This window comes from Pan troglodytes, chromosome 18 (genome assembly GCF_028858775.2).
Source record: "Pan troglodytes isolate AG18354 chromosome 18, NHGRI_mPanTro3-v2.0_pri, whole genome shotgun sequence".
In the NCBI taxonomy this organism is placed as follows: Eukaryota; Metazoa; Chordata; class Mammalia; order Primates; family Hominidae; genus Pan; species Pan troglodytes.
Genome location: NC_072416.2, coordinates 73,823,179 through 73,848,907, shown reverse-complemented (window position 1 = coordinate 73,848,907; position 25,729 = coordinate 73,823,179). Strand labels below are relative to the sequence as shown.

Sequence of the window (25,729 nt, the reverse complement as noted above, 5' to 3'; positions counted from 1 at the left end):
GGCGGTACCTTCACCACTCCCATTTATCTCCCATCAGGAAGAGCCACAGTATCCTAGACCTGCACGGTGTGGGATGAATCCCTCCCGCCTCCGTAAATCACTGGTCAAGGTAAACAGAGCTAAGGGTGCCTTTGGCCAAGAAGATTAAGGCTGTAGGTGGCTCTCTGAGATAATCAGGAAGATAAAGTGAAAAGGAAAGGAAGCAATTAGGGCCTATACGCAAAGGTGATACAAATGGAGTATACACAAAGGCACGAACAAATGGAGTGCTTCCAAACAGATCCCCAGTTAAGAGGCTGGGTTTAGTCCTAAATCTCCTGCCTCAGTTCCAAATAGCTCTTCCAGATGACCGAGTCCAAACCAAGCCATGCCTCAAGGGTGATTCACATACAAACACAAATGCAGAAAAAGCTCAAATGTTGTTTCTGGCAGCCAAATCTAAATAGAAAAGAGCCGCAGCAACACTCCAAAAGAGGCAGGGGGTGGTCAGGTACACTCCAACTTGCTCACCCAGTTCCAAAGGTTGCCTTCTTCAGAGTTCATTTTCTTTGTACCAACGAAGCTTTGAAAGCCGCAGGCATCATGCCAGGAAGTGAAAGACAGTTTCCCAAAAACAAAAGCATCTTGGCATCTTCAGAGAAATTCCTTATGTTCCAGCCATGGGGTCAGCTAGCCATAAGCAGCTGGTGTTCACAGGCAGCCATATGCCCTCTCCAGTAGAAACCAGACCAGCAAGCTCAGGCCCCTGGAACACACAACAGTCCCTGTATGGGCCACCAAAATTGTAACTGAATGCAGGTTCAGCTTCTTGTAAATTTAGATAACAAGCATGAGGTGGTAAAAGAAAGTGACTTCTATTCCAGAGCTTAGCTGAGGGGAAACAGTACAGGCTCCTCCCTTAAGGAAACCACTTCATCTTTTGGGGCAAAAAGCAGGGGCTTTAAAGGGGGGCATGTCATGAATGGCATGCAGGGGAGGGGCACGAGGAGGTGCAGGGTCTATGTGACTTGCTTCTATTCTTAGCTAGGGGATGGTCTGCCTGGCACCATCTGGCCAGAACTAGGTTGTAAACTGACCATTGTCTCTAGGCATTCTCCTGGTCGGGAGGAGTTCCAGAGGGTGCCTGGTTTGGTTCAACATTTGGTCATTAGAATTTCTAAGCAAACATTTAGTAAGATAAACTTGCCATGCAGGAAGTGCCTGGTGGAGAGAAGGTAAAGGTTATCATTGCATCCCTAAGGAGCTTAAGTAAGAGGTGAACACACAGGAAAAAAAGAAATGGTAAAGGTATTTTTTTAAGAAAGTAGGGTACTTGGTTACAAGAGTAAAACATATATATGAGTAAATAGTTGAACTCAATGAAAATATCTTCCTACATCTAAAAATCTTATATCCATGGAGGCCCTTTAAGAACAAAGATTCCACGTTGTCATGGTACCTTTTATTTATTGGAATCCTGTGCTGCCTTGGTTTTGTATTCTTTGAATTCTACCTCCAAAGTGATGGTCTCTGGTCACTATAAGTTTTTTATTTCTTTAACTACTGCATTTTTTTTCATAGAAATTTCTCTAAAATGGGAACTTCTTGCTCGAAGTTACAGCCAGGTATTTCCTGAGTAATTTTCTTGATCCTAGTCTTTTAACTGTCAAGCCATTGTAATCTTGGTTTTGTTTGCAGGGTTACTTTTGTAATTGTTAACTCATTTGCTACTTTACATCGCAATTGCATTTGGGTTTCTGATTAAAAAGTATATATTGTCACATAAATATTTCATTTATTAGAAGACAAAACTGCCCTGACAGCCAATAAATAGTAATCACTTTAATGGTACTTTTAAGATAAAATGAGAAATGTTCAACTATATCTTCTTAGGTCTCCTTAACGATATTTTAAAAATAAAATAATAATAATAATAACAACCATCCAACTATGAATTGCATTAATTTCTTTTTTTTTTTTTTTTTTTTTTTTTTTTTTTTTTTTTTTTTTTTTTTGAGACAGAGTCTTACTCTGTCGCCCAGGCTGGAATACAATGGCATGGTCTCGACTCACTGCAACCTCTGCCTCCCAGGTTCAAGTGATTCTCCTGCCTCAGCCTCCCAAGTAGCTGGGATTACAGGCACCCGCCACTACACTAGGCTAATTTTTTGTGTTTTTAGTAGAGACAGGGTTTCGCCATGTTGGCCAGGCTGGTCTCGAACTCCTGACCTCAGGTGATCCACCCGCCTCAGCCTCCCAAAGTGCTGGGATTACAGGCGTGAGCCACCATGCCTGGCCTAAAAAATTTTTATGATAGACAGAAAAATAAATTCTTGGTAAGTCAGTGAAGTTTGTAAATGGGGACTTTGAGTTTTGACAAATTTATTTTGAACAAATAGATTTAAGACAATATATTGATTCAGCAATTATGATAGAAGTGGTTTTCTAGTGCAGATGACTAGGCTGATACAATACACTTCTCTGTAAGATTCAGTTATTTTATTTATTTTTATTTTTTATTTTTATTTTTTGAGATGAAGTCTTGCTCTTGTACTCCAGGCTGGAGTGCAATGGCGTGATCTCGGCTCACTGCAACCTCCGGCTCCCGGGTTCAAGCGATTCTCCTGCCTCAGCCTCCTGAGTAGCAGGGATTATTACAGGTGCCTGCCACCACGCCCGGCAGGCACCTGTATTTTTAGTAGAGAGGGGGTTTCATCATGTTGGCCAGGATGGTGTTGAATTCCTGACCTCAGGTTATCCTCCCATCTCGGCCTTCCAAAGTGATGGGATTACAGGAGTGAGCCACCACGCCCGGCCATGATTCAATTATAAGGACCATGACATTTTATCTTATTATCACAATCATCATCTGCAAAATCAAAACCAAATTCATATAGATCTACTTCAATCTGAGAAAGCTGATTGAAAAATTAAATGCAATTGAAAATAATATCGAGCTAGTAATATGCGATTTGATTTATCTGCTTTTGCTGACTTTAAGTTGTCTTAAGACGTTAGATTCTGTGACCACTTTTTAAATTAAAAAAATTGTATTGTTGTAATAAATTCCATATAGCAGAATTTTAAGTGATATTGATCCGCATATCATTTTCCTCCCCTGGATAGTGTCAACCACACAAAAAATAATAATGTATGTAATAATATATGTATATGATCTTGTAAGTATACCAATGCAGGATGACCTAGCTCTAGGCGCGGTTCTGCTGCATACTTAGAACTGGGATCTGGGAGTAAACCATGAGCTTCTCTGTGGGTTTGATTATTCGCCTGACACAGAAAGAAAGGAGAGGAATCACTGGCTTTAAACTTCCTATAATAAAAGAAAATTGTGGGGGGATGCAGTGGCTCACACCTGTAATCCCAACACTTTGGGAGGCCAAGGCGGGCAGATCACCTGAGGTCAGGAGTTCAAGACCAGCCTGGCCAACGTGGCAAAATCCCGTCTCTACTAAAAATACAAAAATTAGCAGGGCATGGTGGTACATGCCTGTAATCCCAGCTACTCGGGAGGCTGAGGCAGGAGAATCGCTTGAACCCAGTAGGCGGAGATTGCAGTGAGCTGAGATCACGCCCTGCATTCCAGCCTAGGTGCAGAGTGAGACTCCCTCTCAAAAATAAAATAAAATACAAATGTGCCCTTTAAACAACAATCGAAATTCCATATTTTAAAAGGATGGCCAGGTGTGGTGGTGCACACCTGTAGTCCCAGCTACTGAAGCAGGGGGATCACTATGTTTGTGCTTGTGAATAGCCACTGTACTCCAGCCCAGGCAATATAGCAAGACCCCCATCTCAAAAAAACAAAGAAAAAACTAAAAAGAATAAAGGAGCAGGGAGTAGAATAGTGGTTGCCAGGGGCTGGGGTGTGGGAGGAATGGGGAGATGTTAGTCAGAAGGTATAAAGTTTCAGTTAGATGAATAAATTCTGGAGACCTATTGTACCACATGGTTAATGATAATATATTGTATACTTAAAAATTGCTCCTGCAGGCCAGGCGCGGTGGCTCACGCCTGTAATCCCAGGACTTTGGGAGGCCGAGGCGGGTGGATCACGAGGTCAGGAGATCGAGATCATCCTGGCTAACACAGTGAAACCACGTCTCTACTAAAAATACAAAAAAGTAGCTGGGCGTCGTGGTGGGTGCCTGTAGTCCCAGCTGCTCGGGAGGCTAAGGCAGGAGAATGGCATGAACCCGGGTGGCGGAGGTTGCAGTGAGCTGAGATCGCGTCACTGCACTCCAGCCTGGGTTACAGAGCAAGACTCCATCTCAAAAAAAAAAAAAAAAAAAAAAATTGCTCCTGTAATCCCAGCACTTTGGGAGGCTGAGGCAGGCGGATCACAAGGTCAGGAGATCAAGACCATCCTGGCCAACATGGTGAGGCTCCATCTCTACTAAAAATACAAAAATTAGCAGGGTTTAGTGGCATACAACTGTTGTCCCAGCTACTCAGGAGGCTGAGGCAGGAGAATCACTTGAACCCGGAGGCGGAAGTTGCAGTGAGAAGAGATCAAGCCACTGCACTCCAGCATGGTGACAGAGCGAGATTCCATCTCAAAAAAAAAAAAATTGCTAAGAGACCAGATCTTAAATGTTCTCACCACAAAAAAAAGAAAAAATGACAAGTATGTGAGATGACAATATGTTAATTGGCTGGATTGAAATCATTTCACAATACACACATATATCAAAACATCATGTATGCCATATACATATACAATTTTATTTGTCAATTATGCCTTAATCTGTGAGTAAAAATGATAAAGGCATGGCCAGGCGTGATGGCTCACATCTGTAATCGTGGCACTTGGAGAGGCTGAGGCGGGCAGATTATTTGAGGCCAGGAGTCCAAGACCAGACTGGCCAACATAGAGAAACCCTGTCTCTAACACAAATACAAAAAAAAATTAGCTGGGTATGGTGGCACATGCCTGTAGTCCCACCTACTCGGGAGGCTGATCTATCCTTGTCATTTTTGACAGTAAAATATGTGTCATTGTCAAAAAATAGAATGGCATATAGTGTCCCCAAGTTCTACACTTCACTTATAAAGCAATGCATTTCCAAGCCATGATTGTACTTTAAAGATTCCCTGTTGTGCAAAAAGTAACACAAATGATGATTTTTCTTTTTTAGGCTGTCATGATTTGGGGAAGAAAAAAAGAAATTTCCTAGAGAAGGTTAAAAACTAGTAGATAAATTTGATTATAATTTCAATTATTTTATTCCCATAGCATATATAAAACAGTATAAATTGAAGTATACTATTAATATTTGATTAATTGTGATCATGGGCTGTCACTTATTTAAATGCAGGGATATACAGATAAAATTAGTTGAATAGGTAGCTTCATTGTCTAGGTGATTTAGCCCTTGAAAATGTTTTCTCCTAATTATAGCTGTTGCTTTAGATATTTAACAGTTGAACTGCTGAGTAAAGATTATGAGTCTTTACCACTTTTTTTTTTTTTTTTTTTTTGAGACAGTGTCTCGCTCTGTCACCCAGGCTGGAGTGCAATGGTGCTGTCTTGGCTCACTGCAACCTCTGCCTCCCAGGTTCAAGTGATTCTCCTGCCTCAGCCTCCTGAGTAGCTAGGATTACAGGCATCTGCTACCATGCCTGGCTAATTTTTGTAGTTTTGGTAGAGACGGGGTTTCACCAGGTTGGCCAGGCTGGTCTCAAACTCCTGGCCATAGGTGATGCACCCGCCTTGGCCTCCCAAAGTGCTGGGATTACAGGCGTGAGCCACCGCTCCTAACCATTACCACACTTTATTCGCTGTGGAGTGAGTTCCTTGATCAAAGTCAAGGCTATGAGGATAAATAAGACATTCCTAAGTCCACAATAGTAATTCTGATGAAGTGTTACATTCAGGAAAGGTAAATCTGTCTCCAGATTATCTATTCCAATAAGAACAATGCAGTGACTCTTCCACAAAGGAAGTGGTCCAGCGTAATTCATCTGTCCCTATGTTAGCACTCTAAGTGGGTCACTCAGTGTCCGTCGCTGCTGCGGGTTAAGTTTGGCACTCAGCTGGGGCTGTCCAATGGCAATGTTTGCCACATCGTGCCATGGACTACCAGTGCCCTCTTTACCACTGGAACTGGAGTCCTTATATAAATAGAAGATGTATATAACTTTAAATATACCTATTTTTAGTTGTATATTTATAAACATACATATCTCTGTAAGGTTCTGTTCTTCCAGAACCACCTCCAATACCAAGGTCTTTATCATTCAGGGTTCAATCAGAGAAACAATCAGTAGTGTTCTGAAGTCAAATCCCATAGTGAACTAGTGAGCTATATAAAACGTATGTGCGTGTGTTTATACTATAAATATATAAATACATATACATACATACATATACTTACTCGTACATATATAGAGGGACATATATGTGCCTTAGTCCATTTAGGCTGCTATAACAAAATATTATAGACCAGCTACTTTATAAACAACAGAAATTTATTTCTCACAGTTCTGGAGATTGGGAAGTACAATCAGGTTTGGTGTCTGGTGAGGGCCCATTTCCTCCTAGACAGCCGTCTTCTCACTTTAACCTCACATGGCAGAAGGATCACAGAGGTCTCTCCCCTCCCTCCCCCTCTCTGCTCTCTTTGATAAAGGCACTAATCCCTTTCAAGAGGACTCTGCCCCCGTGACTCAATCACTTCCTAAAGGCCCCACCTCCTAATACCATTACCTTGGTGGGGAGGATATTGACCTATGAATTTTGAGGCTACATAAACATTCAGATCATAGCAATATAGAACTCACCTCTGTAATTGTAGGGGCTGGATAGCCAAGAATAAAGCCTGTAGGGCAAGCCCTTTGGAAAACCAGTCAGAAACGCCTGAGGCAGCAGCTGAGCATGGGTGGGAAATTTTTTAATTTTCATATAAATAAGATAGGGTCTCCCTGTGTTGCCCAGGCTGGTCTTGAACTCCAAGGCTCAAGTGATTCTCCTGCCTCAGCTTCCCAAAGTGCGGGGATTACAGGCACGAGACACCACGCCCATCCAGATGTGCTTTCCCGCTTTCCTCCAGAAAAACCTCAGCTTTGCCCTTAAGCCCTTTCACTGATTGAATTGAACCCACTCAGTTTATCCAAAATATTCTCATTTACTGAAAGTCAACTGATTATATAACCTAATCACATCTACAAAATACCTTCACAGCAACATGAATAAAACAGCCTAGATTCATGTTTTATTGAAAAAATAGGGAGTGTAAAGCAGCCAAGTTGACACATAGATAGCACCATCGCAATGATGAAAAGACGTGGGTTTCAGAAGAGCCGAGGAAAACAAAAAATACAAAGTAAGGTAAGGACATTCTTATAATGTAGAAACTAATGTAGCCAAATCAAAATAATTAGACAAGAGTCATATTTGAAAAGGTATTATTAAAGAGACAAAATCACCTATTACGATCTGTACTTCCACTTAATCTAATTAGTTCAAGTTTCTTTCTGCAGGTGTTAAATATTTAATGAGGGGATTAAATTGAAAGCTATTTAAGAAAGGGGCGGGTCATCTCGACCCTATATAAAGTCTGTGTCTTTGGGAGCTGCTCAGTTTCTTGCTGATCTCAGTTGCTTGCTGGCCTCACTTGCCTGCTGATCTCGGTGAAGTCCAGGTCTTCTGCCCCAAGATGAATTTGGATGGCACTTCAGGTGGTAAGTTCCCGTCAGCTTTTTCTCTTATAATGCTACTTCCCTTGCTTTTTCTCAAGAGTGTGTCAAAGTTTAAAGCACAAACACAGAGGTACAGATTGTTGGAGCAGCAGCTGTTTTTCACCGGTAAATTGTGTTAGGGCATTCATGGGTACTTTGAAGTTGGACTCTTGAATTTCAAATGTAAAATGGCAGCATGAGTCCCATACAAGGGTCATCTACTTAAAGTCAACACTTTAAGTGGAGAAAAGAATGTATGAACTACCTAATGCATCCTATAGAATTTTATTAAGATGTATTACTTTCCATTACAAAGTACCAGTTCTTGTGTATCTTTCTTAACCTTCTCAATTGTTCCATAAGTTTTACCTCTTTCATTAATTTTCATTAATTTTCCTCCTCCCTACTGCTTCCTCTTTTGGTAATTTTGTACATTTTCAGTAAATTCTTTCTTTGGAAACTTAGGTCATTGATTATAATTTTCTAATATGTACATTTAAGTGTTTATCCAATTTAGTATGACTGGCTGTATGCCTAAAGTAAAAATACAGAGTAATAATAAAACAAGGAGCCCAAAGCAGGGGGATCAATTGAACCCAGGAGTTTGAAACCAGCCTAGGCAACATAGCAAGGTATTATCTCTACAAAAAAAAAGACGCCGGGCACGGTGGCTCACTCCTGTAATCCCAGCACTTTGTGAGGCCGAGGCGGGTGGATCACGAGGTCAGGATATTGAGACCATCCTGGCTAACACGGTGAAACCCGGTCTCTACTAAAAATACAAAAAATTATCAGGGCGTGGTGGCGGGTGCCTGTAGTCCCAGCTACTTGGGAGGCTGAGGCAGGAGAATGGCGTGAACCCGGGAGGCGGAGCTTGCAGTGAGCCAAGATGGTGCCACTGCACTCCAGCCTGGGCGACAGAGTGAGAGTCCGTCTAAAAAAAAAAAAAAAAAAAAAGGAAGGTACAGTGGTGCCTATGTGTAGTCCCAGCTACTCCAAAGGTTGAGGTGCAAGAATAGCTTGAACCCAGTAGGCAGAGATTGCAGTGATCTGAGACCACGCCACTGCATTCTTATTATTATACTTTAAGTTTTAGGGTACATGTGCACAATGTGCAGGTTAGTTACATATATATACATGTGCCATGTTGGTGTGCTGCACCCACTAACTCGTCATTTAACATTAGGCATATCTTCTAATGCTATCCCTCCCCCCTCCCCCCAACCCACAACAGGCCCGGGTGTGTGATGTTCCCCTTCCTGTGTCCATGTATTCTCATTGTTCAATTTCCACCTATGAGTGAGAACATGCGGTGTTTGGTTTTTTGTCCTTGTGATAGTTTGCTGAGAATGATGGTTTCCAGCTTCATCCGTGTCTCTACAAAGGACATGAACTCACCATTTTTTATGGCTGCATAGTATTCTGTGGTGTATATGTGCCACATTTTCTTAATCCAGTCTATCGTTGTTGGACATTTGGCTTGGTTCGAAGTCTTTGCTATTCTGAATAGCGCTGCTATAAACATACGTGTGCATGTGTCTTTATAGCAGCATGATTTATAATCCTTTGGGTATATACCCAGTAATGGGATGGCTGGGTCAAATGGCATTTCTAGTTCTAGATCCCTGAGGAATCGCCACACTGACTTCCACAATGGTTGAACTAGTTTACAGTCCCACCAACAGTGTAAAAGTGTTCCTATTTCTCCACATCCTCTCCAGCACCTGTTGTTTCCTGACTTTGGAATGATCGCCATTCTAACTGGTGTGAGATGGTATCTCATTGTGGTTTTGATTTGCATTTCTCTGATGGCCAGTGATGATGAGCATTTTTTCATGTGTCTTTTGGCTGCATAAATGTCTTCTTTTGAGAAGTGTCTGTTCATATCCTTCACCCACTTGTTGATGGGGTTGTTTGTTTTTTTCTTGTAAATTTGTTTGAGTTCATTGTAGATTCTGGATATTAGCCCTTTGTCAGATGAGTAGGTTGCGAAAATTTTCTCCCATTCTGTAGGTTGCCTGTTCACTCTGATGGTAGTTTCTTTTGCTGTGCAGAAGCTCTATAGTTTAATTAGATCCCATTTGTCAATTTTGGCTTTTGTTGCCATTGCTTTTGGTATTTTAGACATGAAGTCCTTGCCCATGCCTATGTCCTGAATGGTATTGCCTAGGTTTTCTTCTAGGGTTTTTATGGTTTTAGGTCTAACGTTTAAGTGTTTAATCCATCTTGAATTAATTTTTGTATAAAGTGTAAGGAAGGGATCCAGTTTCAGCTTTCTACACATGGCTAGCCAGCTTTCCCAGCACCATTTATTAAATAGGGAATCCTTTCCCCATTTCTTGTTTGTGTCAAGTTTGTCAAAGATCAGATGGTTGTAGATATGTGGCATTATTTCTGAGGGCTCTGTTCTGTTGCATTGGTCTATACCTCTGTTTTGGTACCAGTACCATGCTGTTTTGGTACCAGTACCATGCTGTTTTGGTTACTGTAACCTTGTAGTATAGTTTGAAGTCAGGTAGTGTGATGCCTCCAGCTTTGTTCTTTCGGCTTAGGATTGACTTGGCAATGTGGGCTCTTTTTTGGTTCCATATGAACTTTAAGGTAGTTTTTTCCAATTCTGTGAAGAAAGTCATTGGTAGCTTGATGGGGATGGCATTGAATCTATAAATTACCTTGGGCAGTATGGCCATTTTTATGATATTGATTCTTCCTACCCATGAGCATAGAATGTTCTTCCATTTGTTTGTATCCTCTTTTATTTCATTGAACAGTGGTTTATAGTTCTCCTTGAAGAGGTCCTTCACATCCCTTGTAAGTTGGATTCCTAAGTATTTTATTCTCTTTGAAGCAACTGCGAATGGGAGTTCACTCATGATTTGGCTCTCTGTTTGTCTGTTATTGGTGTATAAGAATGCTTGTGATTTTTGCTAACTGATTTTGTATCCTGAGACTGCTGAAGTTGCTTATCAGCTTAAGGAGATTTTGGGCTGAGACAATGGAGTTTTCTAGATATACAATCATGTCATCTGCAAACAGGGACAATTTGACTTCCTCTTTTCCTAATTGAATACCCTTTATTTCTTTATCCTGCCTCATTGCCCTGGCCAGAACTTCCAACACTACATTGAATAGGAGTGGTGAGAGAAGGCATCCCTGTCTTGTGCCAGTTTTCAAAGGGAATGCTTCCAGTTTTTGCCCATTCAGTATGATATTGGCTGTGGGTTTGTCATAAATAGCTCTTATTATTTTGAGATACGTCCCATCAATACCTAATTCATTGAGAGTTTTTAGCATGAAGGGCTGTTGAATTTTGTCAAAGGCCTTTTCTGCATCTATTGAGATAATCATGTGGTTTTTGTCATTAGTTCTGTTTATATGCTGGATTACGTTTATTGATTTGCGTATGTTGAACCAGCCTTGCATCCCAGGGATGAAGCCCACTTGATCATGGTGGATGAGCTTTTTGATGTGCTGCTGGATTCAGTTTGCTAGTATTTTATTGAGGATTTTTGCATCGATGTTCATTAGGGATATTGGTCTAAAATTCTCTTTTTGTTGTGTCTCTGCCAGGCTTTGGTATCAGGATGATGCTGGCCTCATAAAATGAGTTAGGGAGGATTCCCTCTTTTTCTATTGATTGGAATAGTTTCGGAGAATGGTACCAGCTCTTCTTGCACCTCTGGTAGAATTCCGCTGTGAATCCATCTGGTCCTGGAGTTTTTTTGGTTGGTAAGCTATTACTGCCTCAATTTCAGAGCCTGTTATTGGTCTATTCAGAGATTCAACTTCTTCCTGGTTTAGTCTTGGGAGGGTGTATGTGTCTAGGAATTTATCCATTTCTTCTAGATTTTCTAGTTTACTTGCGTAGAGATGTTTATAGTATTCTCTGACAGTAGTTTGTATTTCTGTGGCATCAGTGATGATATCCCCTTTATCACTTTTTATTGTGTCTATTTGATTCTTCTCTCTTTTCTTCTTTATTAGTCTTGCTAGCAGTCTATCAATTTTGTTGATCTTTTCAAAAAACCAGGTCCTGGATTCATTGATTTTTTTGAAGGTTTTTTTGTGTCTCTATTTCCTTCAGTTCTGCTCTGATCTTAGTTATTTCTTGCCTTCTGCTAGCTTTTGAATGTGTTTGCTCTTGCTTCTCTAGTTCTTTTCATTGTGATGTTAGGGTGTCAATTTTAGATCTTTCCTGCTTTCTCTTGTGGGCATTTAGTGCTGTAAATTTCCCTCCACACACTGCTTTGAATGTGTCCCAGAGATTCTGGTATGTTGGGTCTTTGTTCTCATTGGTTTCAAAGAACATCTTTATTTCTGCCTTCATTTCGTTTTTACCCAGTAGTCACTCAGGAGCAGGTTGTTCAGTTTCCATGTAATTGAGCAGTTTTTAGTGAGTTTCTTAATCCTGAGTTCTAGTTTGATTGCACTGTGGTCTGAGAGACAGTTTGTTATAATTTCTGTTCTTTTACATTTGCTGACGAGTGCTTTACTTCCAACTAATGTGGTCAATTTTGGAATAGGTGTGGTGTGGTGCTGAGAAGAATGTATATTCTGTTGATTTGGAGTGGAGAGTTCTGTAGATGTCTATTAGGTCCGCTTGGTGCAGAGCTGAGTTCAATTCCTGGATATCTTTCTGTCTCTTGGATCTGTCTAATGTTGGCAGTGCGATGTTAAAGTCTCCCATTATTATTCTGTGGGAGTCTAAGTCTCTTTGTAGGTCTCTAAGGACTTGCTTTATGAATCCGGGTGCTCCTGTATTGGGTGCATATATATTTAGGATAGTTAGCTCTTGTTGAATTGATCCCTTTACCATTATGTAATGGCCTTCTTTGTCTCTTTTGATCTTTGTTGGTTTAAAGTCTGTTTTATCAGAGACTAGGATTGCAACCCCTGCCTTTTTTTGTTTTCCATTTGCTTGGTAGATCTTCCTCCATCCCTTTATTTTGAGCCTATGTGTGTCTCTGCACGTGAGATGGGTTTCCTGAATACAGCATACTGATGGGTCTTGACTCTTTATCCAATTTGCCAGTGTGTGTCTTTTAATTGGAGCATTTAGCCCATTTACATTTAAGGTTAATATTGTTATGTGTGAATTTGATCCTGTCATTATGATGTTAGCTGGTTATTTTGCTCATTAGTTGATGCAGTTTCTTCCTAGCCTCGATGGTTTTAACAATTGAGCATGTTTTTGCAGTGGCTGGTACCAGTTGTTTCTTTCCATGTTAAGTGCTTCCTTCAGGAGCTCTTTTAGGGCAGGCCTGGTGGTGACAAAATCAGCATTTGCTTGTCTGTAAAGGATTTTATTTCTCCTTCACTTATGAAGCTTAGTTTGGCTGGATATGAAATTCTGGGTTGAAAATTCTTTTCTTTAAGAATATTGAATATTGGCCCCCACTCTCTTCTGGCTTGTAGAGTTTCTGCCGAGAGATCCACTGTTAGTCTGATGGGCTTCCCTTTGTGGGTAACCCAACCTTTCTCTCTGGCTGCCCTTCACATTTTTTCCTTCATTTCAACTTTGGGGAATCTGACAATTATGTGTCTTGGAGTAGCTCTTCTTGAGGAGTATCTTTGTGGTGTTCTCTGTATTTCCTGAATGTGAATGTTGGCCTGCCTTGCTAGATTGGGGAAGTTCTCCTGGATAATATCCTGCAGAGTGTTTTCCAACTTGGTTCCATTCTCCCTGTGACTTTCAGGTACACCAATCAGACGTAGATTTGGTCTTTTCACATAGTCCCACATTTCTTGGAGGCTTTGTTCATTTCTTTTTATTCTTTTTTCTCTAAACTTCTCTTCTCGCTTTATTTCATTCATTTGATCTTCCATCACTGATGCGCTTTCTTCCAGTTGATCGACTCGGCTACTGAGGCTTGTGCATTCATCATGTAGTTCTCATGCCGTGGTTTTCAGCTCCATCAGGTCCTTTAAGGACTTCCCTGCTTTGGTTATTCTACTTAGCCATTCATCTAATTTTTTTTCAAGGTTTTTAACTTCTTTGCCATGGGTTCGAACTTCCTCCTTTAGCTCGGAGTAGTTTGATCCTCTGAAGCCTTCTTCTCTCAACTCGTCAAAGTCATTCTCCATCCAGCTTTGTTCCATTGCTGGTGAGGAGCTGCGTTCCTTTGGAGGAGGAGAGGGGCTCTGATTTTTAGAGTTTCCGGTTTTTCTGTTCTGTTTTTTCCCCATCTTTGTTGTTTTGTCTACCTTTGGTCTTTGATGATGGTGACGTACAGATGGGGTTTTGGTGTGGATGTCCTTTCTGATTGTTAGTTTTCCTTCTAACAGTCAGGACCCTCAGCTACAGGTCTGTTGGAGTTTGCCGGAGGTCCACTCCAGACCCTGTTTGCCTGGGTATCAGCAGCAGAGGCTGCAGAACAGCGGATATTGGTGAGCAGCAAATGTTGCTGCCTGATCATTCCTCTGGAAGTTTTATCTCGGAGGAGTACCTGGCCGTGTGAGGTGTCAGTCTGCCCCTACTGGGGGGTGTCTCCCAGTTAGGCTACTCAGGGGTCAGGGACCCACTTGAGGAGGCAGTCTGTCCGTTCTCAGACTTCCAGCTGCGTGCTGGGAGAACCGCTACTCTCTTCAAAGCTATCAGACAGGGACATTTAAGTCTGCAGATGATTCTGCTGCCTTTTATTTGGCTGTTCCCTGCCCCCAGAGGTGGAGTCTAGAGAGGCAGGCAGGCCTCCTTGAGCTGCAGTGGGCTCCACCCAGTTTGATCTTCCTGGCAGCTTTTTTTACCTAAGCGAGCCTGGGTAATGGCAGGCGCCCCTCCCCCAGGCTCGCTGCCGCCTTGCAGTTTGATCTCACACTGCTGTGCTAGCAGTGAGCGAGGCTCCATGGGCGTAGGACCCTCGAGCCATGTGCGGCATATAATCTCCTGGTGTGCCGTTTGCTAAGACCGTTGGAAAAGCGCAGTATTAGGGTGGGAGTGACCCGATTTTCCTGGTGCCGTCTGTCACCCCTTTCTTTCACTAGGAAAGGGAATTCCCTGACCCCTTGCACTTCCCGAGTGAGGTGATGCCTCGCCCTGCTTCGGCTCACACTCGGTGCACTGCACCCACTGTCCTGTACCCACTTTCCAACACTCCCCAGTGAGATGAACCCAGTACCTCAGTTGGAAATGGAGAAATCACCTGTCTTCTGTGTTGCTCACGCTGGGAGCTGTAGACTGTAGCTGTTCCTATTTGGCCATCTTGGCTCAAAAGAAGGATTTAATTGAAATATAGCATGCATGCCAAAAATAGCAAATATTTATACATGTTTAATTTAACGAATGTTCACAAATCAACTACACTCATGGAACTCAGCACTCAGATAAAGAGAACTTAGTGGCACCCAGAGGCCTCTGTTTGCTCCCTTTCAGGCTCCGATTCCGTTCCCTCAGTAGCCCATGTCCTGCCTTCCAATCAGTATAGATCAGTTTTTCCTGTTGTACCTTACGGTGATGAAATAATAAAATATTCTTCTGCAATTAGTTCTAATTTTAAATATAAATTCTCGAATCCAGATAGTAAATATGTTAGGCTGTGTGGACCCTAGACACCTCTGAGCCTCAACTACTAAGCCTGCTGTTGTGGCTTGAAAACAGCCATAGGCAATGCATAAGTGAATGAATGTGATGGTGTTTTGATAAAACTCTATTTACAAAAACAGGCAACTGGATGGATCTGGCCCATAGGCCTAGAGTTAGCCAATTCCTGCTTTCATTTGTAATTTTATTATTGTAAGTAGCTATGAAGTCACACCTGGATTTCATCTTGGGAAGGGGAGGGAATCTATGGTGCTAACACTGTTGGGAACTCTTCTTTGGTCTGGTTATTACCAATATTCTCTAATGCTCTTCTCGCTACTTATATTTTTGTCAGGTTTCCCAGCTGAAGAGGATCATCATAATGAAAAAAGACAAACAAAGAATAAAAGAAAAACAAAACAGCGACATAAATTTTCTGAAGAATTATTGCAGGAACTTAAGGAAATATTTGGAGAGAACTGTTATCCTGATTACACAACTAGGAAAACACTGGCCATCAAATTTGATTGTCCGGTAAATGTGATAGATGTAAGTTCAAGACCTCATATGTATATTTCCTAGATTTTTTTTTTTTTAGACAAGGTCTCACTCCTATCACACAGGCAGCTTCACAGTGGCACGATCACGGCTCACTGCAGCCTTCACTTTCCAGGCTCAGGTGATTCCCCCACCTCAGTCCCCTGAGTAGCTGGGACTACAGGCAAACACCACCCCACCAGGCTTTGTATGTTTTGTAAAAAATGGGGTCTTGCCATGTTGCCCAGGCTGGTCTTGAACTCCTGGGGTCAAGAGATCCACCCGCCTCAGCATCCCAAAGTACTGGGGTTACAAGCGTGAGTCACCACATCCAGCTGTTCCATATAAAATTAAAGGGCAATAAGTACAGATGGAGGTAGAATGCAGGGGATTGGATAGGAAGGTACAGAATTCAAAGAAATGGGAAAGCACAATCAAAATACATATGTATATACAGTTAATCCTCCATATCCACTGGGTCCACATGCACAGATTTAACTAACCACAAATGAAAAATATTTGGAAAGTTAAAAAATGAAAATAGGATGGGTGCTGTGGCTCACGCTTCCAGCCCTGATCATACCACTGCATTCCAGCCTGCGTGACAGAATGAGACCCTGTTTCAAAAAAAAAAGTGAGGGGAGGTCACGGGGGTGGGTGTGGGGAGCAAATAACAATACAAAAATTTTAAAATGACACAAATGTTAAAACAATACAGAATAAGAAATATTTATGTAGCATTTGTGTTATATTAGGTATCAGGTATTGTAAGTCATCTAGAGATGGTTTAAAGCATATGAGAGAACGTGCATAGTATATATGCAAATACTACACCGTTTTATATATATGAGGGCCTGAGACAGTCTCAAACGTTGGTATCCATAACCAGTTTGAGAGAAAATTGTACACATGCACATAACAATATGAAAAATGTAAAGAATTAAGCAGTATATAGCATTTCATCGCATAAGAAAATAGTATTATGTACTTGTGAAAATACAGTGAGTATGTATTGTAAAAACTAGACTGCCGTGAGGCAAATTTGGAAGCAGTGGATGAGTTGATGCTGCTGTAGTTAGTGGTGGTGACGGTGGTTTGGGCCAGCTTGCTAGCTGTGCAGGTGGATGGGACTAATGAGACTGTAGATGTTTGAGATGGAGCTGACAAAGTTTACTATGTGTGGGTTATGCTGTGAAAGGTAAGGTGGACTCAAAGGTTACTTGGACATTTGACTTAAGTCTATGGAAGATGAAAGTTGCCTTTTACTAAGGAAGGGACCTAGGGAGGGACAGGTGTGTCAGAGAAATCAAAGTTTACATTTTGGACACAAGAAGTTTCATATGTCAGATAAACATCCAAGTGGAAACACTAAGTGAACAGTTGAATATGCAATTCTGAAGGGTTGGGAGAGCACTTAGCTAAGATATAAATCTGAGAGTTGTCTACTAATGAACTGACTGATGGGTGGGTAGCCCCTAGTAGCTTCAGGATGAAAGCTGGAAAGCTCCAGGCAGGATTAGAAAATTGAGACTTTCAGCCCCACCCTCCAACTTCTGGAGAGGAGGTGGAGCTGAAGGTTAAGTTGATCACCAATAGCCAATGGCTGAATCAATCATGACCATACAATAAAGCCTCCAGAAGAAAACAAAGACACTGAGTTTGAAGAGGGTCCAGATACTTGAACGTGTGGAAGTTCCTGGAGGTGGCTTATCCAGGGAGGGCAGGAAAGCTCTGCATCCCTTCCCCCATATCTCACCCTATGCATCTCTTCATCTGTATCTTTTGTAATATCCTTTCTAATCAACTGGTAAACCTAAGTGTTTCACTTAGTTCTGTGAGCCACTCTGGCAAGTTAATCAAACCCAGAGAGGAGGTCAACAGGAGCCCTGACCTGAAGCCAGTCAGCCAAAAGTTTCAGAAGCCCAGACTTGCAACTGGCATCTGAAGGAGGGGCAGTCTTGCAGGACTGAGCCCTCGACCTGTGGGATTTGACAGTATTTCCAGGTACATAGTGTCAGAATTGAATTGAAGGACACCCACCTGGTGTGCACTGCAGAACTGACTGTTTGCCTGGTGTGTGGAAAAACACATTTGCTCACACAGGCCTTTCTCTGTTGATTGTTGTGGTGTGAGAGCAGAGGAAAAATGTTTTTTTTTCCCTCAGAGAGTCATACAACAAATAGATGGTCAAGAAGTTATTCAAACAATTGCACTCTTTAGTTGTAACCCGTGAACCAATGCATGTAAGAATTATGTACATATAAGAAACAGAAATGTGGGCCAGATGTGGTGGCTCATGCCTGTAATCCCAGCACTTTGGGAGGCTGAGGCGGGCAGATCACCTGAGGTCAGGAGTTCGAGACCAGCCTGGCCAACATAGCGAAACCCCGTCTATACTAAAAACACAAAAAAAATTAGCCGGGCATGGTGGTGCACCTGTAATTCCAGCTACTCGGGAGGCTGAGGTAGGAGAATCACTTGAATCCAGGAGGCGGAGGTTGCAGTGAGCTGAGATCCCACCATTGCACTCCAGCCAGGGCAACAAGAGCAAAACTCTGTCCAAAAAAAAAAAAAAGTGAAGAAAAGGAACAGAAATGTGTATGTCAGAAAATACACCACTAATTCTCCTTGGTGGGAGAGTATGAGTAAAGTAGCAGGGTTGTGTGAGCTATGCATGACTAGGTGGGACAGCTGGGAGCCTCTTCTGTAGCACATAGTGGGTCTCTTAGTGAACAAGCAGGAGAACATTGCAAATGGGTCACAAACAGGTTGGGGAGAGATTCTGGGAAGCCAAGGTTCACATGTAAACCATGGTGTCACTGTCTCCAGTGAAGGAGGTTATGGTTCTAGAAATGCGCAATGCATGACCTGTGTTATCACATGTACCTCTAGGACAGATTGCCTTTATTTTTTATATGCTTTAATGTCAGCAGGCAAGTCAGGGACTCTGCTTGGAAGAGGCTTAAATAGAAAAATCCTCCTACATTAAGGAATGCATATAAGAATATATTCAGATAAGTAGAGTTGATAAAACAATATTATCTTTTCTCTCTAGAATTGGTTCCAGAATAAAAGAGCCAGACTTCCACCTGCAGAAAGACGCAGAATATTTGTTCTTCAGAAAAAGCATGATTTTCCAGTCCAAGCCCATTCATTTTTAAGCTGCCAGGAGACCCAGGCTGCAGCTCACAACTATGCCACCAAGCAGAGCCTCTCTGGTGCCCAGAGGGCTCTGATGAGAAGAGCTGGTTGCTCCCTTCTGGAGAAACAGTGGATTCCCAGTCAAGAGATGGGCTACAATTGCTTCTCTTTGGAGAACCAAGAGACTCCCAGTCAACAGGTGGGCCCCCAATGCTCTTATCTGGAGAAACCAGGGATTCCCAGTCAACAGGTGGGTTCCCAGTGCTCCTATCCGGAGAAACAAAGGATTCCCAGTCAACAGGTGGCCTCCCAGAGCTCCTATCTGGTCACAGGCACTGAAAAGCATCCAGGCTGTGCTATGGGGTATGCAGGTGACACAGGAAGTGGGCATTCTGGAAGTGGGGATTCTACTGCCTATCATTTTCTCAGCTACACCTCTGCAGAATGCCTTCATCCTCCCCCATCTTCTGTGCCATATTTTCATGGAGAAAGGACTGAAACCAGGGAAAGCCAGCATGCAAGTCCCTTCCTTTTGGATTACGCTCAAGGTGCATATGGGGTGAAGAAAGACCATTGTCTTTGCTCATTCTGTCTCTCAGTGCTGGGAGAACAGCAGCAGAATGATTGGCAGTATCACCTGCAGCAGCACCAACAGCCTCAGAATTACTTAGAGGGGATGATGTTGCAGGAACAGCTCCCAATGGACTCGGGTCCTTGGGATCTAGGGAAGCAGTGGTCCTCGGCTCAGTCACAGCTGCAGAGTCAACTGCCTCAGAATAATGGAAAGCCATTGTGCTCTCAGCTGCAGCACGTGTCTCTCCAAATAGCTGCCGACTCACCCCTGCTGCCTCTGGGGCAAGATATGCAGGAAAGGGCTTCAGAGCAACCCAGGACCCAAATGCAGCAACTTTAAGTTGAGGAGTGGACAAGGGTCTGCAGCAGGGAACCAAGGATGCAGCTCTGCAAAGTAGTGCTAAGTGTTAGAGAAACACAGTCGCAGGTCAGGCCCACAGTCACCCACACAGTAGCACAAGGCAGAGCCCTTACCAGAAGCCTCCACATTAAGAAAAGAAAGAAAGAAAGAAAGAAAAAAAGCCAGGTGACATTTTTTGAGCCCAGGAGTTCAAGAAAAGCCTGGGCAACATGGTGAGTCCCTGTCTCTGTAAAAAAACTTTTTAAAAAAATTAGCTGGGCATGATGGTGTGCTCCTGTGGTCCCAGCTACTCAGGAGGCTGAGGTAGGAGGATCACTTGAGCCCAGCAGTTTGAGACCAGCCAGGGCAATACTGGAAGATCCCATCTCTACAGAAAAAAAAAAAAAAAATTTAGCCAGGCATAGTGGCTTGTGCCTATGGTCCCAGCTACTTCAGAGGCTGAAGTGAAAGGATCACTTGAACCTCAGAGGTGGAGGCTGCAGTGAGCCGTGATCATTCCACTACACTCCAGCCTGGGTGACAGAGTAAGACCCTGTCTATGAAAAATTAAAAAGAAGAAGAAAAATAAGACTGTCTACAGGAAGGCTCCATGAGCTCTTGGTCCCTTCTCATACAGAAGCAGTGTCCACATGTGTTACAGCTCCTGAGCTCCTGACCATATAGTTTACGGTGGCCTTGAAAAGACTGACTCCATAGAATATGGATTGAAAAACCAACAAGCATAAAGATTGCAGGAGCACTGCTCAAATCACATCATGCAAAGTGTAATGACATTTTGCCTTCAGAAGAAGGAGGCTCTTGCCCAGCCCTTCAGGCATTGTTCCCCTGAGAGTCAATATAGCCAACAAGAACAGAGTAACCACAAAGCCCCACAGCAGTGACAATTTGGATGGGGGGTTCTAAAGGCTACTCTTGCAAAACTCTCTCCTCCATGGACCAGAGCAGTATCTGCAGGTTGTGAAGCATGGCCTACCAGGACCCAGCTGTAACTCCTCAGCAGCCAGCCCCACCGAAGAAGCTCTGCCTGTGAAGGGTGGTGCAGCAACATCAGCCTGGCCTTTGTACATCTCAAAAGCAGCCCAGTATAAAGGCAGGAGCTTTTAATTGAAAGGCATTTAACGACACAGTACATAAAGCCAGGCACAATGGCTCACACCTGTAATCTTAGCACTTTGGGAAGCCAGGGCAGGAAGATCTCTCTGAGCCCAGGGATTCAAGACCAGCCTGGGTACCATGGCAAGATCTTGTCTCTAGAAAAAGGAAGAAAAAGAAACCGTGCAAGAGGACCCTGAAAATCCTCAGGAAGATGCTGTGCTGAAGCAGCCCCCACCAGCCCTCTTAGCTGACAGCTGCTGCCCAGGAATCCAGAGTGTTGTGACCAAGTCATCTAGGGATGTGACGCCAAGGCCAACAAACATCTGAAATACCCAGGTGAGTCTCTGAATGCCAGGTGCTGACCTGATTTTTTTTTTTTTTTAGAAAAGATCAAGTGTCTTTGAATCTCTAGGTCTTTTTAATAGTTTTGAGCTTTGACATGTAGAATTATTTCTCAAAGATTCCAGAGTTTTGTCAAATAAAGCATATATTGTAATATTAATTAGGCAACTTGCTTTAAAAGCTGAAATTTCCCACCAATTCTCTATTAGATGTGTCCTACATAGAAATTCTTCCAAGTGTTCCAAAGAATATACAGCTATAGAAACACAGTATATCAAGTTGACTGATGAAGAATCAAAATAAAGTATAAAGTAATAAGCTAGCACAGTTAATAAGAATGAACTAGATCTATAGATACATGTGAGATTTATGAGGCACAATGTTTCATTCTTTTTTCCAGAGCAGGAGTGGATATTTATTTAAAAGGGCTTTAGAACAGGAAAGAAAGGAAAGTAAGTTTGGAAGAAACCTAAGTTGGGACATGAAGGTCAAGTGTGGTCTTTAACCTTGATCTTAGGACTTTATAGGCTGACCCCTTTTCCATGATTCTTCTCTTAGGGCAGTCTGTCCACATGTGCAGTGCCTTCCTTCTGCTTGAAAAATAAGCACACAAAGTGTGTTTAGGAAGTTGTATATGTACCAATCTGAGGTTTTTCTTCCCCTTTCTGGTGGAGTGTCCCCAGGACATATTCCACTGTTTTGTCTCTTGATGCACATGCCCTGGAAGTTGCTCCTCCCTGACATCTGCATTCAATTAACACTTTAGTGTAACAGGTATGGACCATCAGAAAATGGCCTCTCCCTGGCCCTGGCAGCCAGTTTATCACCTTTACAGAGGCAATGTGATACTTGCTGAACCATCACCTGACTTTCCTAGGGGGTGGGGGAGAGCCCTCTCCTGCCTGGCTCATGCCTGTCTAACTACCTGTAAAATTTTCCCCCTCAAGAGCCCAAGACCTCAGATCTTTGAAGGAAATTAGACAAAGGTCAGTCTTCTGTAACTGCTTCCCACTGACAAAGGGGCTGTGGTGGTTCGCAGGTCTTGGCCTCTTGCTAGCTGTCAGGGCAGCAGGGTGACTCCGTGGGTTGGTGAAAGTGGTATCTAGCAAGGTCTAAGGGAGACAGGGGCAGGAGTTTGCCTTCCTGTCCCACTGATGGGCAGTCTAGGGGTCCCATGTAGAGGGGTGCCTCTTGAATATTGAGAGGACAGTATCCCACACTGATCTGAAGCTTGATGGCCTGAAGGCAACAGGAGACAAATCGTGTTACTAGATTTAGAAGACATGGACCAAAGTAAAATAAGGGAATGAGGACAGCTCCAAAAAATTGAGGCTGCCAACACACCCAGGTAACTGGTGGCCATGGTCATGCCTGCTAAGACTTGGGCTGCCAACTTATTTCAGTGTGCCCAGAACTCAAATATTGGTCCAGATTTCTAAATAACCCATCTGCTTTGTTTCTTCTGAGCTGCAGCGAGAGATCACTGGTTGGTTCACAGAAATAAGCAGGGTTAGGCTAAAATGCGGACAAAAACTTAAAAACAACTAATGACATTAGAATGTAATAGTAGATGTACCATAAATTGTGAAACATAGGTTTTCTCTTTACAATCCTCCTTTTTATTAAAATCAGGATAGGAATGATTTGTTTGCAAAATAAACCTCAGTCTTATTATATTTGGCCTGATTGTTTGCATAAAGTGCAGCAAGGATAATTATTTTTACATAGGCTTTTAAAATTGGCTTTGATGGAACTCCGTTCCATAAGAAATCTCAGATAAGACATTTTAAAAGCCAAGCACAGCCATGGGTTTGTACCCTCAAATACCTATGAGGAGGGTAGATTTCTCTCCTCTGAGGTCTCTAGAAAACTTGGGGCACCTGGGCCTGTTAGACAGTGACATTCTTTACTCACCACAGGTTAGGTCCCTGTACAGGGACTGTGTAGACAAGGTATGAGGCCAGACTCCCCAAGGGACTTGTATTGGCACTATAAGTCAAGCTTGATTCCTTAAAGGAAAGCATGCCATTCCAGTCAAAGCCCTGGTAAAACAGCCAGTTTCTACCATGGTGTACTGTCGCAAAAGAAAACATTCTAATTGTACTTATGCCAATAACTATATTGCCACGCATTAAGAATACTCACAAATAGTTTCCAAATTCTGGAGAAATCAGGTAGAGAGAAACAAATATGCTCCAAATTTTGTTCACAGGAGTATACTGAATTGTGAAAAGCTGTAGTAAATAGCTCAAAAGAAAAGTTTTCTTGGCTCTGAAAAACAAAGATTTTGCAAAAAGTCAAAAAGATTACTTCACTCTTCTATTAGTTCAGTCCATTCAGTTAACTCTCATTCTGCTTGATATTCATGAACATTTACACTGTAATATATGTATCTGCTTGGCTATCTGCTTTTAATTAAGCTGACTTTTAACCATAGCGCTCTTAAAAAAAAATGCTCTTACATCTCTTATTACCCTACTTTATCCAGCCCAAACGAACAATATTTCTGGCCTTTGAACATTATCAAAAGTAACCTCACAGGTGAAACCAATAAGTCTTAACTAAGGTTATGACTTAACCGTGAGCATATGAGGTATTTTTAAAGAGGTGGTAAGGAGTTTTTAAAACACTTAAAGTCTCCAGAGGTAGCTCAGAGAAAGGAAAATTCAAGAAGGGAAATCAGAAGTCATTCATGGAGGGGCAGAGAATACAGTGATTTTTACCATTCCTACAACTGGTTTGCATAGAGAGAGAGAGGCCTGAAGTCTGACTGGTAAAAAATTTTTATGCTTTTGCCGGCATGCCAGGCTTCTGGGTTCCCTTTCCCTGATGAGCCCTAGTGACCCTGGAGTCCTGTGAAGGGGGTGCAGATAAAGAGGTTATCTTCATACTGTAGAAGTTATCTCCCCTCTCACAGGGATGCTAAGATTGCTGCCTGGACCTTCACTGACCATGCTGTCCTGGGTGGTACTTTTTGCTGCCACCACAGTGGCCCTCTCTCTGAAGAATGCAGCCTTCCTAGGTCCAGGGGTATTGCAGGCAACAAGGACCTTTCACACAGTGCAGCCACACCTTGCCCTTCTACCACCTCTTCCTGAATATGGAGGAAAAGTTCATCTTGGACTGATCCCTGAGGAATTCTTCCTGTTTCTTTATCCTAAAGCTGGTGTAACAGGACCCTATGTGCTCAGAATTGGACTTATTTTGTATGCTTTATCCAAAGAAATATATGTGATTACTACAGAGACCTTCTCTACCATATCAGTAGTAGGGTTACTTGTCTATGCAATTAAAAAATATGGTGCCTCTCTTGCAGAATTTGCTGATAAACTCAATGAGCAAAAACTTGTCCAACTAGAAGAGGCAAAGCAGGCTTCCATCAAACAAATCCAGGATGCAACTGATTTGAGAAGTCACAGCATGTACTGCCATTACTTTTTGATGTGCAGAGGAAAAACATTCCTATGGCTTCAGAGTTTACTTACCAGGAACAACTGTATAGACTACATAAGGAAGTAAAGAATTGCCTGGACTATCATATATCCACGAACATGATGCATCAAAAGGAACAAGAGCACATTATAAATTGGGTGGAGAAGCATGTGGTGCAGAGCATCTCTGCACAGTAGGAAAAGGAGACAATTGCCAAGTGCATTACAGACCTAAAGCTGCTGGCAAAGAAGGCTCAAGCACAGCCAGTTATGTAAATGTATCTGTCCCAATTGAGACAGCTAGAAACAGTTGACTGACTAAATGGAAGGTAGTCTATGTGACAAAATATTTCTGTATTTGTGTCTACTGAAGTTATAGTTTACCTCTCCTAAAAATGAAAAGTTTATTTCATATAGTGAGAGAATGAAATATATCAGCCAGTTAGATGTTTCTCATCCTTCTTACTCTGCATTTGAGTTGTTCCCTGATCACTTCTGAATAAGCAGTTTGCCTTTATTAAAACTTGCTGCCTGACTAAAGATTACCAGGTTATAGTTTAAATTTGTAATTCAACCATCTTGCAATAAAGCGACAATTGAATGAAATAAAAAGAAGTTATCCCCCCTGAAGAGACTGCTCAGTTAGATTTTTTTTGCTAGGGCTTTTCTGAATAAGTGTGGGATATTTCTAAACCTCTGAGGTAAGACTGTCTAGGTTGAAGCTATTAGTTAATGATTTAGGTAGCTTTCCTGGGAGAAATAGGGCTATTAGAAAGATGTATTCAGAGGACAGGTAAATATTAAGTGAGCACTGATCTTGGAGATTATATGTTTGCCCCAAAGAGGTGTGAGGTATTTAGACATTATCAAGGACCAGTGGGAGAATGGTAATTGGTCCCTTAAGTAATAAAAATGGGTGTTAATCTTTTATTTGAGGGGAAGGGATGCCATTTGCCCTACCCAACAGGCTTAGCCCTGTTCTTCCTCTTCTGCTCTCAGTTATGAAACACTGAAGAGGCTAATCTGAGGACTTCCTGCACAGGGGCACTGGGTTCC

General features: G+C 42.3%; 1 protein-coding gene and 1 pseudogene across 1 annotated transcript; both read left to right on the top strand.

Moving 5' to 3' along the window:
- Positions 1–1,428: 1,428 nt before the first annotated feature.
- Positions 1,429–19,923, top strand: CPHXL (cytoplasmic polyadenylated homeobox like). The gene is given in 5 exon segments (XM_024349959.3): positions 1,429–1,604; positions 7,480–7,680; positions 15,549–15,742; positions 18,786–19,751; positions 19,753–19,923. Coding segments are annotated over 4 exon segments (1,275 nt in total). The 5' UTR covers positions 1,429–1,604; positions 7,480–7,655; the 3' UTR covers positions 19,843–19,923.
- Positions 19,924–24,059: 4,136 nt separating this feature from the next.
- On the top strand, positions 24,060–25,039 carry LOC107968902 (ATP synthase F(0) complex subunit B1, mitochondrial-like; annotated as a pseudogene).
- Positions 25,040–25,729: the final 690 nt, after the last annotated feature.